The 16629-nt window shown below is 43.9% G+C and overlaps 1 protein-coding gene and 1 pseudogene across 1 annotated transcript; both read left to right on the plus strand.

Annotated features, from left to right (window-relative positions):
* The first annotated feature begins 1840 nt into the window (after nt 1-1840).
* Nucleotides 1841-3937, plus strand: LOC147450963 (uncharacterized). The gene is made up of 5 exons (XM_086520841.1): nt 1841-1964; nt 2043-2129; nt 2200-2288; nt 2379-2486; nt 3839-3937. Exons 1-4 carry the CDS (start codon nt 1888-1890, stop codon nt 2429-2431), a joined length of 306 nt encoding a protein of 101 aa, XP_086376967.1. The 5' UTR covers nt 1841-1887; the 3' UTR covers nt 2432-2486; nt 3839-3937.
* On the plus strand, nt 2692-3789 carry LOC147450964 (uncharacterized; annotated as a pseudogene).
* Nucleotides 3938-16629: the final 12692 nt, after the last annotated feature.

The raw sequence follows: 16629 nt of genomic DNA on the forward strand, positions 1-16629 counted from the left end.
CCTGTTGTGCATATCCTGCAATGCATTCCAAATGACAACGTTCCGGACAGGAAGCTCCGCAAGCACTTTCTATGCTTTTGAAGCGCACCACATTCGCCATACATATCGATCAGACACAGGCAGGGCAATGGGAAGCACGAAGTTTTCCATCAACAGTCCCTAAATAACAATTGCATCTGCTGAAAATAGCCCAGAGCTACCTGGCTCTGTATGCCTTCGAGATGCACGTGTAGGTGATTTCATCTGGACAAAGACCATCAGTTTGCATCTGCTGAAAACAGCCTAGAGCTTTTTGTTCGCGCTCCTGTTGTGGGTATCCCGCAATCAGTACATTCCAAGAGACGCCGTTTCAAACAGTAAGCTCCTCAAGGTGCTTTTGAAGTGCACCACATTTGGCATACATATCAAGCAGTGCCAAGCACAACAGCTCGTCAAGGACTTGTTACACTCGGACAAGTAGACCACGCTTGATATACATACTGATTAATGTGTCGGCTAAGTATGTGTTATTTACTATCACAAATGTATCCTGTTGCTGTTGCCTTGGTAAGATTTCTGGCCCTGCTCCTATTGTGCATATCCCGCAATCAATGCACTCCAAGAGAAGACGTTGCAAATAGGAAGCTCCTCAGGCACTTTCTGTGCTTTTTGAAGTGCACCACATTTGGCATACATATCGACCACACACAGGCAAGATAGTGCCAAGCACAACAGCTCGTCAAGGACTTGTTACACTCGGACAAGTAGACCACGCTTGATATACATACTGATTAATGTGTTGGCTAAGTATGTGTTATTCACTATCGCAAATGTATCCTGCTGCTGCTGCATTGGTAAGATTTCTAGCCCCTGCTCCTGTTGTGCATATCCCGCAATCAATGCACTCCAAGAGAAGACGTTCTGGATAGGAAGCTCCTCAAGCACTTTCTGTGCTTTTTGAAGTGCACCACATTTGGCATACATATCAACCACACACAGACAAGGCAGTGCTAAGCACAAAGTTTTTTGTCAACAACCCCTGAACAACAATATCATCATGAACTCTTTTGCTGATACCAACATCTTGCATGATGCGAGATGCCTTCAAGCTGCACGTGTAGGTGATTGCAATTTCTCTCTTTACATCTGCTAAAAACAGCCCAGAGCTACCTGGCCCTCCATGCCTTCAAGATGCACGCATAGGTGATTTCATCTGGACAAAGGCCATCACTTAATTGCATCTGTTGAAAACAGCCTCAAGTTTTTTGTCCCTGCTCTTGTTGTGGGTATCCCGCAATGAGAGCATTCCAAGAGAATACGTTTCCAATGGAGATGGCGGAAGGGACTGCAGCTCTCTCTCTCTCTCTCTCTCTCTCTCTCTCTCTCTCTCAGCTGTCGATATGCACGCATAGGTGATTTCATCTGGACAAAGGCCATCACTTTGCATCTGCTGAAAACAGCCTAAAGCTTTTTGTCCCTGCTCCTGCTGTGGGTATCCCGCAATCTGTGCATTCCAAGAGACGCCGTTTCCAACACACACACACAGAGTACCTCGATTGCCTTTCTCTCTCTATCTCGGAGCTGTCGATTGTTGCAGCGCTCCTCTCTCTCTCTCTCTCTCTCTCTCTCTCTCTCTCTCTCTCTACATGCACATATTTTAAATCAATTTTTTTAAACGCCATAGCTCTTAGGGTGCGCACATGCACCCAAAAGAGAACGCTGTTCGGTGAAGATTCCAGCTTGCCCCACCACGAATTTGGAGCGTAGCTTACCACTTGTAGAACGTGGTTTCGCCGCGGTAATCGGAAAGCAAAGCCCCTCCCTAGCCGTTTGCAACGGTGTGCAAGCGGCGAGACTCCATTTTCATGTTTGTAATAAATCCCCTACGTGATATACTCGCCATAGCGCATGGTCAACATAAACGGCCTGCTACGCCAAATCCTGTGCCTCTCCTCTCCCTTGCTCGGCACTGTGCAGCTCGTAAGGTAGCTGCAGCACCCTCTCCCTTGCGTCAATTAATTAATCCACTTAACGCCATGCTTAATCCACTTAGCCTTTTGCAGGTGTTCGTGTAGCATATCACCGCAAGAATGCGGTAGCAACCAAGGTTGCCAGTGTGCAGCGCAGGGTTGCCAGGTCTACAGCGCAAGGTTGCCAGGTCTGCAGCGCAGGGTTCAGCGTTCGGTTTGTAGCAGCAGGTTGGCGTTTGGCGTTCATCAGAAGCAGCTTGGTGTTCGGTCTGCAGCAGCAACAGCGCTCATCAGCGAGGGCTAGCAGAAGCGCAATCCGTAATTTATCATTAACTCAAGGTATTTTTATAACTTCCAAGGAATCTACAAAGAGCCGGTTTAGGGTGCACCATTGTTTGTGTTAATGAAAAATGATTGGACAATTTGTAGATGTTGCATGTAATGACCGCTCACGCAAGCCAGTGTCCACCTCCTCGAGATAATGCAATCCCGAACGCTTTCCGTGGTCTGCGAGTGCCTCACCAAGAATTGCAACAGGTAGATGATAACTTTCTTTCTGGAAATTCCACTATTGTCTTTGAAAAGAGTATCGTGAATTTTTTCATTGCATGCATTCACTAGACGCACTCGTCCTTAGTGAGCACATCACTTCTTCCCATAAACTAAACTGTTGTCCAAATACTCATACCGAGATTGGCATCGGGATCCTCCAAGTGGAGAAACAATAGCTACACCTATTCCTATGTATGGGACATTGCCCACACCACCTCCATGGCCCATTTCGGGCAACACGTGCCCTCCATCGGATGATGACTGTGAAGAGTTTGTGCCCTTGTCTCAAGAGGTCAACCTAATGAAGACATTTGGTCTTCCACGTGCCATGGACTTTATGTGCGATGGAGGATCCATCGAGCCTCCTCCTCCACAACCTACTAAGGTTGTTAAGGTCATGAATGAATCACAAGACGTGGACATGACCACTGGGGTAGAGCAACCTAGTGCTATGAATATTGATTGGCCAAATAGCAGCACTGTCCAAGAGCATCCCAGTGGCAATGTGTCTCAAAAGGCAAGCAAGCGGCCCAGGAAAACGTCAGTCACATGGGATGATGACACAACCCGTGCTCTAATAAGGATTTACGACGAAAAGTGGAATCACATCAACAAGGGCAACTTTCGCTTTAAGGACTGGGAGGCCATGGTTTTGAATCTCAATGCCGAGATGGATACCACTTACAACACTGAGAATGCAAAAAATCGAATTGATACCCTGAAGAAGATGTACAAGAAGGAGAAACAAAAATCGTCTTCCACTGGCGCAAGTCCTAGCACGTGGTCGTTCTTTGACATCCTAGATGTGATGTGGTGCAAGACCCTTAGATGTACTGGCTTGGTGGGGGGTTTGGATAGCGATGGGCCTGCAAAGAAAAATGAAGACATCTTGAATGATCTTGAACAGGAAGTGGGGACGAATTCTGGAGTGAGTGTCAGTACATCACAAAATCCTATAAGCTCCATGGACTTCACGGAGTTGGAGGGAGTCAGTGGTAGCAAGGCAAAGTAGTCAAAGCGGTCTGTCTTAGGAGCTGTGAATCGAACCATGGGTGAGGGCATGACCAAGCTATGCGACACACTTCGCGATGTGGAAGAAAAACACAATTCAATATTGAGAGAGCTAGAGACATCACGGCATGCACTAGAGGAGCGTCTTCTTCGAATCCGCGAGGAGGAGGATACAAAACGGCAACAAATTTACCTCTCCACTCAATTGGAGCTTGCTAAGATTTTAGCTAAAGTCCGGGATTAGTAAGTAAATGTAACACTCTCAAGCAAGGTTGCAATTTTTATATTATCATCAATCTCATGAGTGTATGCTTTATGCTTTGCAGGCAGCAACGGAGTAGCTGGATTTTGAAGCATCCTAAAGTTATGATTGCATAAGGTAATCCTAATGACCTCAACGCGTTTCAAACTTACTTTAATATTTGAAAACATTTTTATGGGTAGCCTTGTCGGTGTAGGATGGAAAATTTGCATATATTTTGGCTTCTACAATCCTTTTCTATATGCATACAAGATCAACAACTTTGTCGACGCCGTCCGCTTCCATATGGGAGACGCAATATACACTTGAAGTCCATGCTATACTTCATGTATTTCATGATGTGGGGAGTTTTCTTGAGTTTATTGGAGCCTGATGCATGGCGCTACGGCCCGTGTGAATGGTGGGTATTTCCAAGGCAGGAGGTTTTTAATTTGGACCTCAATTCACTGTCGGCTATGGTCAGAAGCCAATCTAAATAACCAACACAAGTATTTTTTTGCATATCGCATGTCTTATGAATCTTTCAATGCACTCCTAGACATAGTAGAGCCTTTATTGCCTTGCAGTGGTGATTTGTTTGTCCGTGCTCCCGTAGCTGGTGATCTAGCACTAGCATGTGTATTGTGGAGACTAGCACATGGTCATTCTTCCAAATCAATGACTTGTCTTTACCCTATTGGGGAGTCCACTATACGGAAGTACACCATGATTATATGTCGCATTTTAAGCCAACATAACATGTTGGCACGCTTTCATATTTGCATACCAGAGGGTGCTAGGCTTAAAATCATAATGGACGGATTTGAAGCTATTACAGGGCTTCCATAAGTAGAAGGTGCCATAGATGGAACGCATATTAGACTGCAAAGGAAGCCATCAAAGGATAAATTTCCAGCACAATACATTTGCAGGCATGGGTTCCCTAGCATTCTTCTACAAGGGATAGTTGACTCTCACAAGCTATTTTGGAGTGTAGTATGTGTTGCCCCTGGTAGCACGCACGACTCAACACACTTTAAGGAAAGCAATCTTTACCAACGGTTGAAGAGTGGCACTGCCATCGCCAGTCCCACAATTCAATTGCAAGGTGAATCCATCCGACCCTACTTGATTGCAGACTCAGCATACAAAGCCACAACTTTTTTAGTGAAGCCCTTTCGATCGAAAGGTGGGCAACACTTAATTCAAAATCAACACTTTGATAGGCATCTTTCAAAAGGCAGAGTAAAAGTGGAGAATGCGTTTGGTATCTTGAAGAATAGGTGGCGCATACTTCGTGAATTGAATGTCAATCTGGCATTAGCACCCACGGTGATAGGTGCTTGTTGCCTCTTACACAATTTTGTGCAGCTTCGAGGAGAGACCGAACTGAATGATCAGCTTGACCCCCATCCAAACGATGGCGAGCCTCTCCGTGGTGAGCACTACAACTTAGAATCATGAGAAAGAGCTTTGCGTGTCAGAGCAGCTTTATTTAGAAACCATGCCTTACAAACCATGACCCCCATCCATACGAAGGCAAGCGAACATGCTACCAATTGACAGGATCGTCTAGTGAATTTATGAAGGTCAACGATAAAAAAATTATTTTGTATCAATAGCTTATTTTTATGATTTAACTGCTATTTTGTTCGTTGTGCTGGCTCACGATTGTTTTACAGATTGCTCAAGGCCAAGAGAATGCAGTATATCCCTGGAGATTGCGGACAGAGTAGTTTTTGTACCCAACATGTTTTAAACCTTATGTATTGATCTCATTTTCCTTCCCACCTTGCTTTTCCCAAGTACAATGAACAACCATGTTTTCCTGCTCGTGGACTTTTTTTTGGTATTATCATCACTTACAATGAACGATCATGTTTTCCTGCTCGTGGGCTTTTTTTTTAGTATTATCATCACTTCTTGTATAACAATTCTGTATGCCATTGATACAGAAAGGCGCTTATGTAATTGTCGTGTAATCGTTTTGGTCTCAGGACAATTTGTTGGGTTTTAACCATTTCTCACTCAACACTGCAGAGAGTTGTGGTCATAACGTGCAGATTGCTCATAACGTGCAAATTGCTCATAACGTGCAGCAGCGTACTGTGTCTGCGCAATGAGCTTGAATCACCTTTGTAGGGTTTGAGTGCAGAACTTGCTGAGGGCGGGACAGTAGGCGGAATCTCTCACTCAACACTGCAGAGAGTTGTGGTCATAACGTGCAGATTACTCATAACGTGCAAATTGCTCATAACGTGCAGTAGCGTACTGTGTCTGCGCAATGAGCTTGAATCACCTTTGCAGGGTTTGAGTGCAGAACTTGCTGAGGGCGCGACAGTAGGCAGAATCCTGGGTTGACGAAAACTCGGCTGGTTCTGGGCCGGTCGTGATGCATGTGCGCAAACTGACGCCCGGTTCTGGGCCGGTTAGACTGCTGCCGCCGGTGCATGTGCGCAAAGCGGGCCAAACGGCCGTTCGGTGAGGGCAGGAAAAGCTACCGACTGGCGGCATGCATGTGCACAGTCTATCTCTCTGATCCTCTCGCCTTTATTTAAAGAATCCAATCATTTGTGGCCACATGGCATAGCTAACCATGCTCCTTTCTTTAAATCGATGTTACATAATCAAGGTAAACACCTCAAGAATTACCCAATTGATGAGATTCACTCAAGATGGTGTAAGGTCATTGATTCTCCTCTGAGATCGGGAGGAAGGCTAAAAGGACAGACAAGTGCAGAAAAGTGAAACCTGTACTCATAGAAGAGCTGGACAGAATTCTTGAAAAGAAGAACCAAAAGACAAGTAGCCAAAGAGCATGGAAGAGAAGGAAAGGCAAAAGCAGGGCTGGTACCAGACTTTATGAGGATCGTCCCTAATCAGATGGATGAAAGTACCAAACTTTGCAAAGCATGGGGCAAAGTGCCAGACCAAGAAACCCTTATTTTTCTTTGATGAAGGAGCCAATGCCAACTTTATTTCAACCAAATTAGCGGTTTGACTTGGAATTACGCCCAAGGAAATGGGGCCACAAGCCGAGGCTGTTCTAGAGGCACCCGGAGGGGATGTTGCCATTACACCTGTCATTGGCAAACTACGTTTGCATTTCAAGGGTATTTAGGGTACAAGGACTTTTACATCATTCCTTTGGAAGGGTGTGACGTCCTTTGACAAATCCCTTGGCTCCCCAAGAACAATCCCATGGTCGATTATAGGGCAAAAAAATCCATATTGAAGAATGAGAAGAGCAAAGAGATTGTACCGAAGGGCGAGTTTGTCCCGCTGGTATCGGCTTCAACCGTTTTCAAATTGATGAAATCCAATATTTTTGTTTCCTCAATTTCTTAAAAGAATTGATTGATGATCAAAGGTCAAATATGTTTGACCTCAAAATAGAACGACGACAACTTTTGCAAGCTCAGGCTGACTGTTTTCCCTAAAGGCTTTCCAGGAGAGTTACCTCCTACTCGTTTGAAAGATCATACGATGGACTTGATTTCTAATGGTAAACCACCTAATCGGCCATCTTACTATAGCTGAGATAATGTGTTGTGCTCTCTACAATGGGTGCTCCTCAATGAAATCTGCATGACATCTCACTCCAACGTAATGACAACATAGAAAACAGGGAACAACAGAGCAACAACACAGAGATGTTCACAGTAGAGCTTGAAAATATGGGACTCGACTAACTCAAAAACCCATACAGACTCTGGCATGACAACACACTCAGCTCCAACCAAGAACTCATAGGTACAATGGGTGTCAAGGCTCAGATGTGCGGGGATGGTGTAGACGTGTTGTGTATAACTCAAGATGATAGACTCTAGACTATGTACCACACAAAGTAGATGATAATGCATAGCCCTAATTGAAACCAACCAGTCATACATATCTCATAAAGAACCACCAACATCTAACAAATATCTCAATGCAGCTAATCCTATCTCCTAATTGAGGTGGTGGTGATCTGGCCACGGTGTCCACTGGACCACCATCCATAACACTTGCCACATGTCACTGCCTAGGCAAGAGTCTACCTAGTGTGAACTGAAGCCCAACTGCAACTAACTGCTTGTCCACTGCCAGTGACACTGTAGCCCTACTAAAGATTGCCTGCCACAAGACCACTCACTGTCTCGGTGAGAGAGAATATTGAACTGAGGAAGCAAAAAACATATCCAACCAAATTGAAGAATACAATGTAGCTATTTACAAGAGGAGATGATGAAGAAGTACGAACAACTCCGCTCAATGAGATAATCTGTCCAGAAAGCAGCAACTAATGAAGACCCAAGCAGGAACAAGAAATTGAAACTAGTAGAGACCACTGAAACTAGCAGAGAATACTGGAATGAGGGGGAAGAATGCAAATGATTGGATATTTGTGGAGAAGAAATGACAAAATGTAGGTATTTGCCTAATATGATGAAGAAGTAGGAAACTTGCCGCAGTAGATAGTCTAACCAAAAGCAGGTTGTGAAGAAGGCTCCAAATTAGCCCATTTTTTTGTGAGGCCACCCTCAAACTTGCTGCAAAAGCTTCAATTTTTGACTTAAAAAATGGGATATTTTCAAGTTTACCTAGGTAGGGATAAGAGGAGGCTATAAGGGCTGAGGTGGTGGGGTAGGGGTGGTGTCATAATAATCAATATCTAATTCTCCTAAATGATTTTCTCATATTAAACTGATCATTTAATGTGGGGAAGTGCCAAGGGAGAAAAAGCTAGAATATTGGTTAAGTTAGCAGACCGGCCACAGTAGGGATCCAAAGGAGGGAAAATAGGGATCCAAAGGGGGGGCCATCTGCAAAAGAGCCATGTGAAACAACGGGCTAAAAAGACCCTAAGGTTCAGCCCATTAAGACTTCCAAAATGCTAAGGTTCCAAAATTCAAAGGTTGTGTCCAAAGGTCAACCTTAGGGAAAATTGGATGCTTAGTGTGTGTGCCCAAAAAGTCTTTCTGCATCCCTACATGGGAGGGGGCGAGCCCCAAAGCTAGGGGATGAGAGAGAAAACACACACACACACACACAGGCTCCCTTTACACAAAGGGAATGAGGGACACATGTCAGCTCCCTAGGCCAGATGCCCACAAGGTGTGCCCAATTCCTATTGGAAGACCCTTGAAGTGGACCAATGAGAATTAAGCTAGAGTAAATCTAGTTTAATTAATTTAAAAACATTTAATAAAAGAAACCAATAAGAATTAAGTGTCCTAGAAGACTATTGGGCAGTCTCCCAAGGGGTCCAATGAGCATTCAGAAGCCCCATGGCTTGCCTGATTCCTATTGGCCAGGAGGCAAAGGGGTCCAATGAGAGTTTAGTTTAAATTATTTAATTATCTAAAGCTCTCACAAAAGGGGAAAGGGGGACACATGTCAGAAGGCTATCACTTATGCTGCTTAATTCCTATTGGCTTGACCTGGGGAGGTCCAATGAGGAAAAAGCCAGCCTAACTTAGCAGCTAGGGCTCGCCCAAGAGAGAGGGGGGGCTGATTTTTGCTGGGCATTCACTCTCACACTCTCACACTTGACCATGTGTGAAGGAAAAACACTCTATCTCCTCCCAAGCTTTAATGGAGAGCTCATCACCTACTCCAAGCTTGTGAGATAGAAGCCTACATCAACACTCTCTTGGCATGTGGATGCAAATCCAACCAAGAGCCAAGCTTCAATGCATGCTCATCTTCTCTACCAAGCTAATTACTAAGCTAAGCTATGCTAATATGAGTGATTATGTGAGGAGATGTACTTTCTCGTAAGATACTTCTTTTTCCTCTCAATCTACTCTCATACCCTGCTAGCTCTCACCATCTTTGAAGGTGTGTGAGGTCTTGGGTCTGAGAACGGGGATAATTCAAGTTGTGTTTGATTAAGTGTTTTGCTTGGTGTATGAAGCTTCCATCTTCATTGCACTAGCTAGTCTTGAAGGAACACAAAGAATTGTATTGTACAATGTCTCTCTTGATGGGAGAAACCATAATACAAAGCCTTTTGGAGGGGGGACCGGCTCCATGCAAATCCGGTCCTCAACTGTTGTCAATAGCTTAATTGCTCTCTCTCTTTTGAAAGTATTGTCGATGCTATCTAACTAGGTGTTATGCTTTTTGTTGCTCTCTCCACCCAAGCACTCTTGTAATTCTCATTAGGAATCTATTCTAATGAAATGCCCACTATGTTCATGCTAATTTCCGCTACAAATAAGATTTTAGGCCATTAAATGTTACATTGGTATCAGAGCTCAAGGTTTCTCTTTTCTTGCTCAAGAAGGGAGGTCCTCAAGCTAGCTACAAATGGTTGGTATTATTAATTGCCTGTGAGTAAGTAGAATAGGGATTTTTCAGCCTTGCAGTGCGCCTGCCTTTGTGCAGTTAACGGGGCATCACCGTCGAGAGCTATGGTCTTAATAGTGGAGTCCTACGGGGCTTGCCTACGGCTTAACCACTATTGAGCTATTAGAAGCTTGACAGGAGCCGGTGCTGTTTTGGTGTCGAAAGACCCTCTCTTCTATTCCTTGCAATTAATGGTATTCGAGCCGCGGGTACAGTAGCTTGAGTGCTTTTTCTAAAGGGGTAAAGAGGAGTAGCAACTAGGGCTTGAAGTGCCAAAGTACACCTAAAAAGTTTACACCTAAAAGTTGTTAGAATGGCTGACAATATTAAAGAGAGTGAAATTAATGTTGATAACTTTGATTTTGCTCATGAGCAAGCTACTAATGATGCTTCAATGCTTGTTAATTATCTTGTTTCTAGGCTTCAACAAGCCATGGGCAATCCATCTCTCCAAAGTGAAGTGCAACGGCAGCTCCGTGCTCACGGGATTCTCCAAGCTCATCACCATGACGAGAGAACACCTAGGAAGCCTCCTTGTGAGACTACCAAAAGAGGTCTCTCTCCGATTCGGGAAGAAGAAGAGAATCCATATGAAGGGCTCAAGAACTTACTTCTTGATGATGCATCTCCTTCCCAAAGGAGAACTCAAGAGCCTCCACCGAAGGAACGAGAAAGAAGCGAGTCTCCCGCCACCTCGGCGGAGATGGCTCCACGAAGACGGCGGGCTAAACGCTCTCCATCACCACCAAAGCGGAGAAGACCATCACACTCTTCTCCACGCCATAATTCAAAGAGGGATGATAAAAAGCAAGAGAAGAAAAAGGCGAGAAAGAGGACACCCTCTTCTCCATCTTCTTATCCTCTTCCTCTTATGAAAGCTATGGTGAAGACGACAAAGATCAAGACAAGAAAAAGGCGAGAAAGAGGTCACCCTCTTCTCCACCTTCTTCAAATTCTTCATCTTCTGAAGAAAGTGATGGTGCAACTTTTGAACCATCAAAAAGAAGAGGCCATAGGAAATCCTATGCCGCATGGAAGAGGTCGTCCAAGCTGAAGAAATTCAAAGAGGGAGGGAAGAGCATCTCTTTCCTTACCTATGATGGCACCTTCGGTGCTACAGACAAAGTTTTGGCCTTTATCCAGCAATTCGATGCGGCGTTTGGAGATGAGGGCTTCACGGAGTCCTCTAAGCTACGCCATGTAGCTATGCACTTTCAAAAGTCCGCCAGACAATGGTGGTCTAGCCTACGAGCCAACGGTGAAGCTCCACGAACATGGAAGGCTTTAAGAGCTTCCATTATGAAGCAGTTTTTGGCCACCGATGCCAAAGACAAAGTACTCACCGAATGGCGAAGCTTAAAGCTCTCTCCCAATGAATCCATCCACAAATATGTAGACAAGTTTTGGGACCTACAACTCAAAGCCACTGTCTTCAAAAAGTTGGATTTTGGAGAGCAAAAGCAACAATTTTGTGCGGGCTTAACCGAAGAAATGGCGGAGTATGTCAACTCCCAAAGGCCACGTACCATATCGGCGGTAATACACCATACTATGGTGGCCTCGCGAATCAATTTCCAAACGGGGGGTAAAAGAAATAATAAGCCCCGGAAAACAAAGGTTCCAATGAGCCTAAGGGGAAGGACAATGTCCAAAAGTCTCCTAAGGGCAATTCCAACAAAGCTAAAGAGAAGGGAGTTTACAAAGGAAAGAATAAACTCTCTCCTGAAGAGCTTGAGCGTTATCGTAAAGATAACCGGTGTTTCAAGTGCGGCGAACAAGGGCATGCGTACCGCGCTTGTCCCCAAAAGAACAACCGCCAAAATCCTCCTAGAGCTTCTTTGGTTGAAATCCAAGAGGAGGAGATTCACCAAACTCACCACAAAGGATCTCCTCTATGCCATGCTTGGGGAAAGGTAAGAGAACATGATGCTTTTATTCTCTTTGACCCTGGTTCTACTCACAATTTCATATCTATGGAGTTAGCCACCAAGCTAGGCATACAATCCTACGAGATGGGAGATATCCTACCCGCAGACAGTGCCTTCAAGGGGCAAGAAGCTTCAGTCACTCCCTTAATCGGGAAATTGAGGCTTCATGTCCAAGGCTATGTGGACAAAGAGGATTTCTTTATCTCTCCTCTCAAGCATGAGGATGTAATCCTAGGGGCACCATGGTTTGACCGTTTGGCTGCCCATGTTAAATTTCCTGAAAGGAGAATCTCCTTTAAGTTCAGGGAAAAGGACATGTATATAGATGCTAGGGAGATGGGTAACACCATCCCCATTGTACATACACCAGCTTTCAACAAGTCAATAAAGAGCTCTATTTCCGTGTACATGATTTTTGTTAAAGATTCTCAAAATGAACCTAATGCTTTAGCAAAAGAAAATAAAAGCAACCAAAAGGAATTAGAGTTATCCAATTTTCTCAAGGGGTTTCAAGATGTCTTTATTGACGACATCCCTTGTGAGCTACCTCCTAAACGAGGTAATGACGACCATGCAATTGAACTTCTTCCAGGAAGTTCACCGCCTAACAAACCTCCTTATAGAGTTTCTCAAGCTCAACAAGAGGAGATTATGCGGCAAGTGCATGAGTTAATTGAGAAGGGCATGGTTAGGCCTAGCTCATCTCCATTTTGCTCACCTGTGCTATTAGTGCAAAAGAAAGACGGCACATATCGTATGTGTGTCGACTATAGAGCACTAAATAGGATCACTATCAAGAATAGGTTTCCCGTTCCACGGGTAGAAGACCTATTTGATAAGCTACAAGGATCGACCTACTTCAGTAGGATTGACCTAAAAAGTGGCTATCATCAAATAAGGATAGTTGATCAAGACATTGTAAAGACCGCATTTCGTACTACATTTGGTCTTTACGAATACATTGTCATGCCTTTTGGCTTGACTAATGCACCAGCCACATTTAACCGCTTGATGGAGAAGCTGTTCAGACCTCATCGAACCTTCACTGGAGTGTTCTTTGATGATATTATCATCTACTCTAATTCATTAGAGGAACACAAGCAACACCTCCAGGTAATATTTCAAGTTTTAAGAGAGAATAAACTTTATGTTAATCGAAAGAAAAGTGAATTTTTCTTGCAAGAGATTCAATATTTAGGTCACATTATCTCTCAAGATGGAATCCAAATGGATCCATCCAAGTTAGAGGTAATAAAAGGATGGCCTAAACCAAGGAATCTTCATGAACTAAGAAGCTTTATAGGTATGTGTGCATACTATAGACGCTTCATAGAAAAGTTCTCACAAATTGCGGGACCATTACATGACCTAACAAAGAAAAATGTTAGGTATACGTGGTCTGCTAAGGAGAACAATGCTTTCGAAAAGCTTAAAGAAAAGCTTATCTCTCAACCTGTGCTTACACTACCGGATCTCTCAAAACCATTTGAGGTCCAATGTGATGCTTGTGGTGATTGCCTTGGGGCTGTTTTGCTCCAAGAAGGGCACGCCATAGGCTATGAGAGTCGAAGGCTCGACCCTGTTGAGCAAGCTCTAGGCATATACGAAAAAGAACTCCTTGCAGTTCTACATGCCTTAGACTCATGGAAGCACTATTTATTGGGGACTCCTTTCATTCTGCGAACGGATCACCAAAGTCTTAAGTACTTCATGACGCAGACCAAGCTCTCCGACAAACAAATGAGGTGGGCAAATTTCCTTTCGCAATTTCATTTTCATATTGCTCACATTGCTGGCAAGCATAATCAAGTAGCCGATGCACTCTCAAGACGACCGAGAGTGAATGCGGTTTCCATAGCAACTCACAATGATCTATCTTTAATGATAGATGAGTATGCTATTGATCCCGATTTTAGAGATGTGATTTCAGCCCTTGCATTAGGGAAGAAAGAAGAACCATTTACTTTACAAGATGGTTATCTTCTCTATGGCAATAGACTATGCGTTACTAACTCACTACGTGAGAAAGTAATGTATGAATCTCATGCTCCCCCATATGCGGGGCATAGAGGGATTCAGTCTACCCTAAAGGGAATTGAAACATATTTCTATTGGCCTACCATGAAAGTGAACATACATGAGTATGTTTCCAAATGTGTGGTATGTCAAAAGACAAAATTTGATAGAGGGAAGCAACTTGGATTGCTTCAACCCTTGCCAATCCCTAATTCACCGTGGGAGAGCATATCCATGGATTTTATCTTTGGATTGCCTAAGTCTATCCATGGGAATACGGGAATATGGACGATAGTAGACAGGTTCAGTAAACAAGCTCATTTTATACCTGTCAAAAAGACTATCAAAGCCCATCAAATGGCAACCCTCTTCATTTCACAAATTTTCAAGTACCATGGCTTGCCAATGTCCATAGTGTCGGATAGAGATCCTAGAATGACCAGTAATTTCTGGAAGGGTCTCTTTGAGAATTTAGGAACAAGGCTAAACTTCTCTTCGGCCTATCATCCACAAACTGATGGCCAAAGTGAAATAGCTAACCTAACTATTCTCGATCTACTAAAAGCCTATGTAACGGAAGTAGATCAAAGATCCCAATGGGAGAAGTACTTACCCTTAGTAGAGTATGCTTACAATAACACTGTACATACTTCTACAGGAAAAGCACCTTTCGAGGTAATTGAGGGAAGATCAAAAAGTCCCTTGCTACTTAAGGTACATGGGAAGATCTTCGCTGCAGATGAGTATAGCCGAGACCTACAAGAATCTTTCCAAAAGATTAAGGATGCTATCTCTATCTCACAGCAAAGGCAAAAGGCTGCTGCTGACAAGCACAGAAGAGCCCAAGCCTTTAAAGAAAACGATTGGGTCTTGTTAAAGTTTCCCAAGGCTCGATTAAGGCACACGACGGGCAAGAATCCTACGGGCCACCAAAAGTACTATGCTAAACTAGCAAAAAGGTACTATGGTCCCTTCCAGATTCTTAGGCCCATCAATGAGATGGCCTATCAACTTAAGTTGCCCAATCATTGGCTCATACACAATGCTTTTCATGTGAGCCTCTTAAAGCCTTACAAAGGAGAGCCACCTCAAGAACCAACTATTGAAGACCCACCGGAGATCGAGGACCACGAGGAGGTGCTGCAGCCCGAGTCCATTCTCCGACATGAAGACAAGGTATTAAGAGGCGGTAAGACTATCAGACGATATCTTATTAAGTTTAAGAATTATCCTTTTGAAGATGCTAGATGGATGCAAGGCATACAATTAAAGGATAACCTAAACCTTGTCAATGCTTACAATGCTTCCCAAGAGTAAGCAAATGTACAAAATGTTTAAAAAAAAAATTTGTCTTATAAGACTCTCTTTTTCTTTATTTGTGCACAAAAATAAAGTAGTATGCATGCTTAGATCAAGTTTGTGGAGACGACGTCTCCCAAACACCAAGTAGAGCTTGTCACTCTACTATTGGAAGACTGATAGGACTAATGTGCAGACATGCTTGCGGCAGCCTCAGGCTCTCAAGCGCCAAATGGACTAGTCATCCATTATGGAATGATGTCGTAGGGTAACATAGGGATCCTCTACCCGCTAAGAAAAGGACTCATGCATATGCTTTATCTTCTCTACACCATAGTCGAGGACGACTATGATTTCAAGAGAGAGGTAATGTCATAATAATCAATATCTAATTCTCCTAAATGATTTTCTCATATTAAACTGATCATTTAATGTGGGGAAGTGCCAAGGGAGAAAAAGCTAGAATATTGGTTAAGTTAGCAGACCGGCCACAGTAGGGATCCAAAGGAGGGAAAATAGGGATCCAAAGGGGGGGCCATCTGCAAAAGAGCCATGTGAAACAACGGGCTAAAAAGACCCTAAGGTTCAGCCCATTAAGACTTCCAAAATGCTAAGGTTCCAAAATTCAAAGGTTGTGTCCAAAGGTCAACCTTAGGGAAAATTGGATGCTTAGTGTGTGTGCCCAAAAAGTCTTTCTGCATCCCTACATGGGAGGGGGCGAGCCCCAAAGCTAGGGGATGAGAGAGAAAACCACACACACACACACAGGCTCCCTTTACACAAAGGGAATGAGGGACACATGTCAGCTCCCTAGGCCAGATGCCCACAAGGTGTGCCCAATTCCTATTGGAAGACCCTTGAAGTGGACCAATGAGAATTAAGCTAGAGTAAATCTAGTTTAATTAATTTAAAAACATTTAATAAAAGAAACCAATAAGAATTAAGTGTCCTAGAAGACTATTGGGCAGTCTCCCAAGGGGTCCAATGAGCATTCAGAAGCCCCATGGCTTGCCTGATTCCTATTGGCCAGGAGGCAAAGGGGTCCAATGAGAGTTTAGTTTAATTATTTAATTATCTAAAGCTCTCACAAAAGGGGAAAGGGGGACACATGTCAGAAGGCTATCACTTATGCTGCTTAATTCCTATTGGCTTGACCTGGGGAGGTCCAATGAGGAAAAAGCCAGCCTAACTTAGCAGCTAGGGCTCGCCCAAGAGAGAGGGGGGGCTGATTTTTGCTGGGCATTCACTCTCACACTCTCACACTTGACCATGTGTGAAGGAAAAACACTCTATCTCCTCC

The sequence above is a fragment of the Adiantum capillus-veneris genome, chromosome 9 (genome assembly GCF_014529385.1).
Source record: "Adiantum capillus-veneris isolate H3 chromosome 9, ASM1452938v2, whole genome shotgun sequence".
NCBI lineage: Eukaryota > Viridiplantae > Streptophyta > Polypodiopsida > Polypodiales > Pteridaceae > Adiantum > Adiantum capillus-veneris.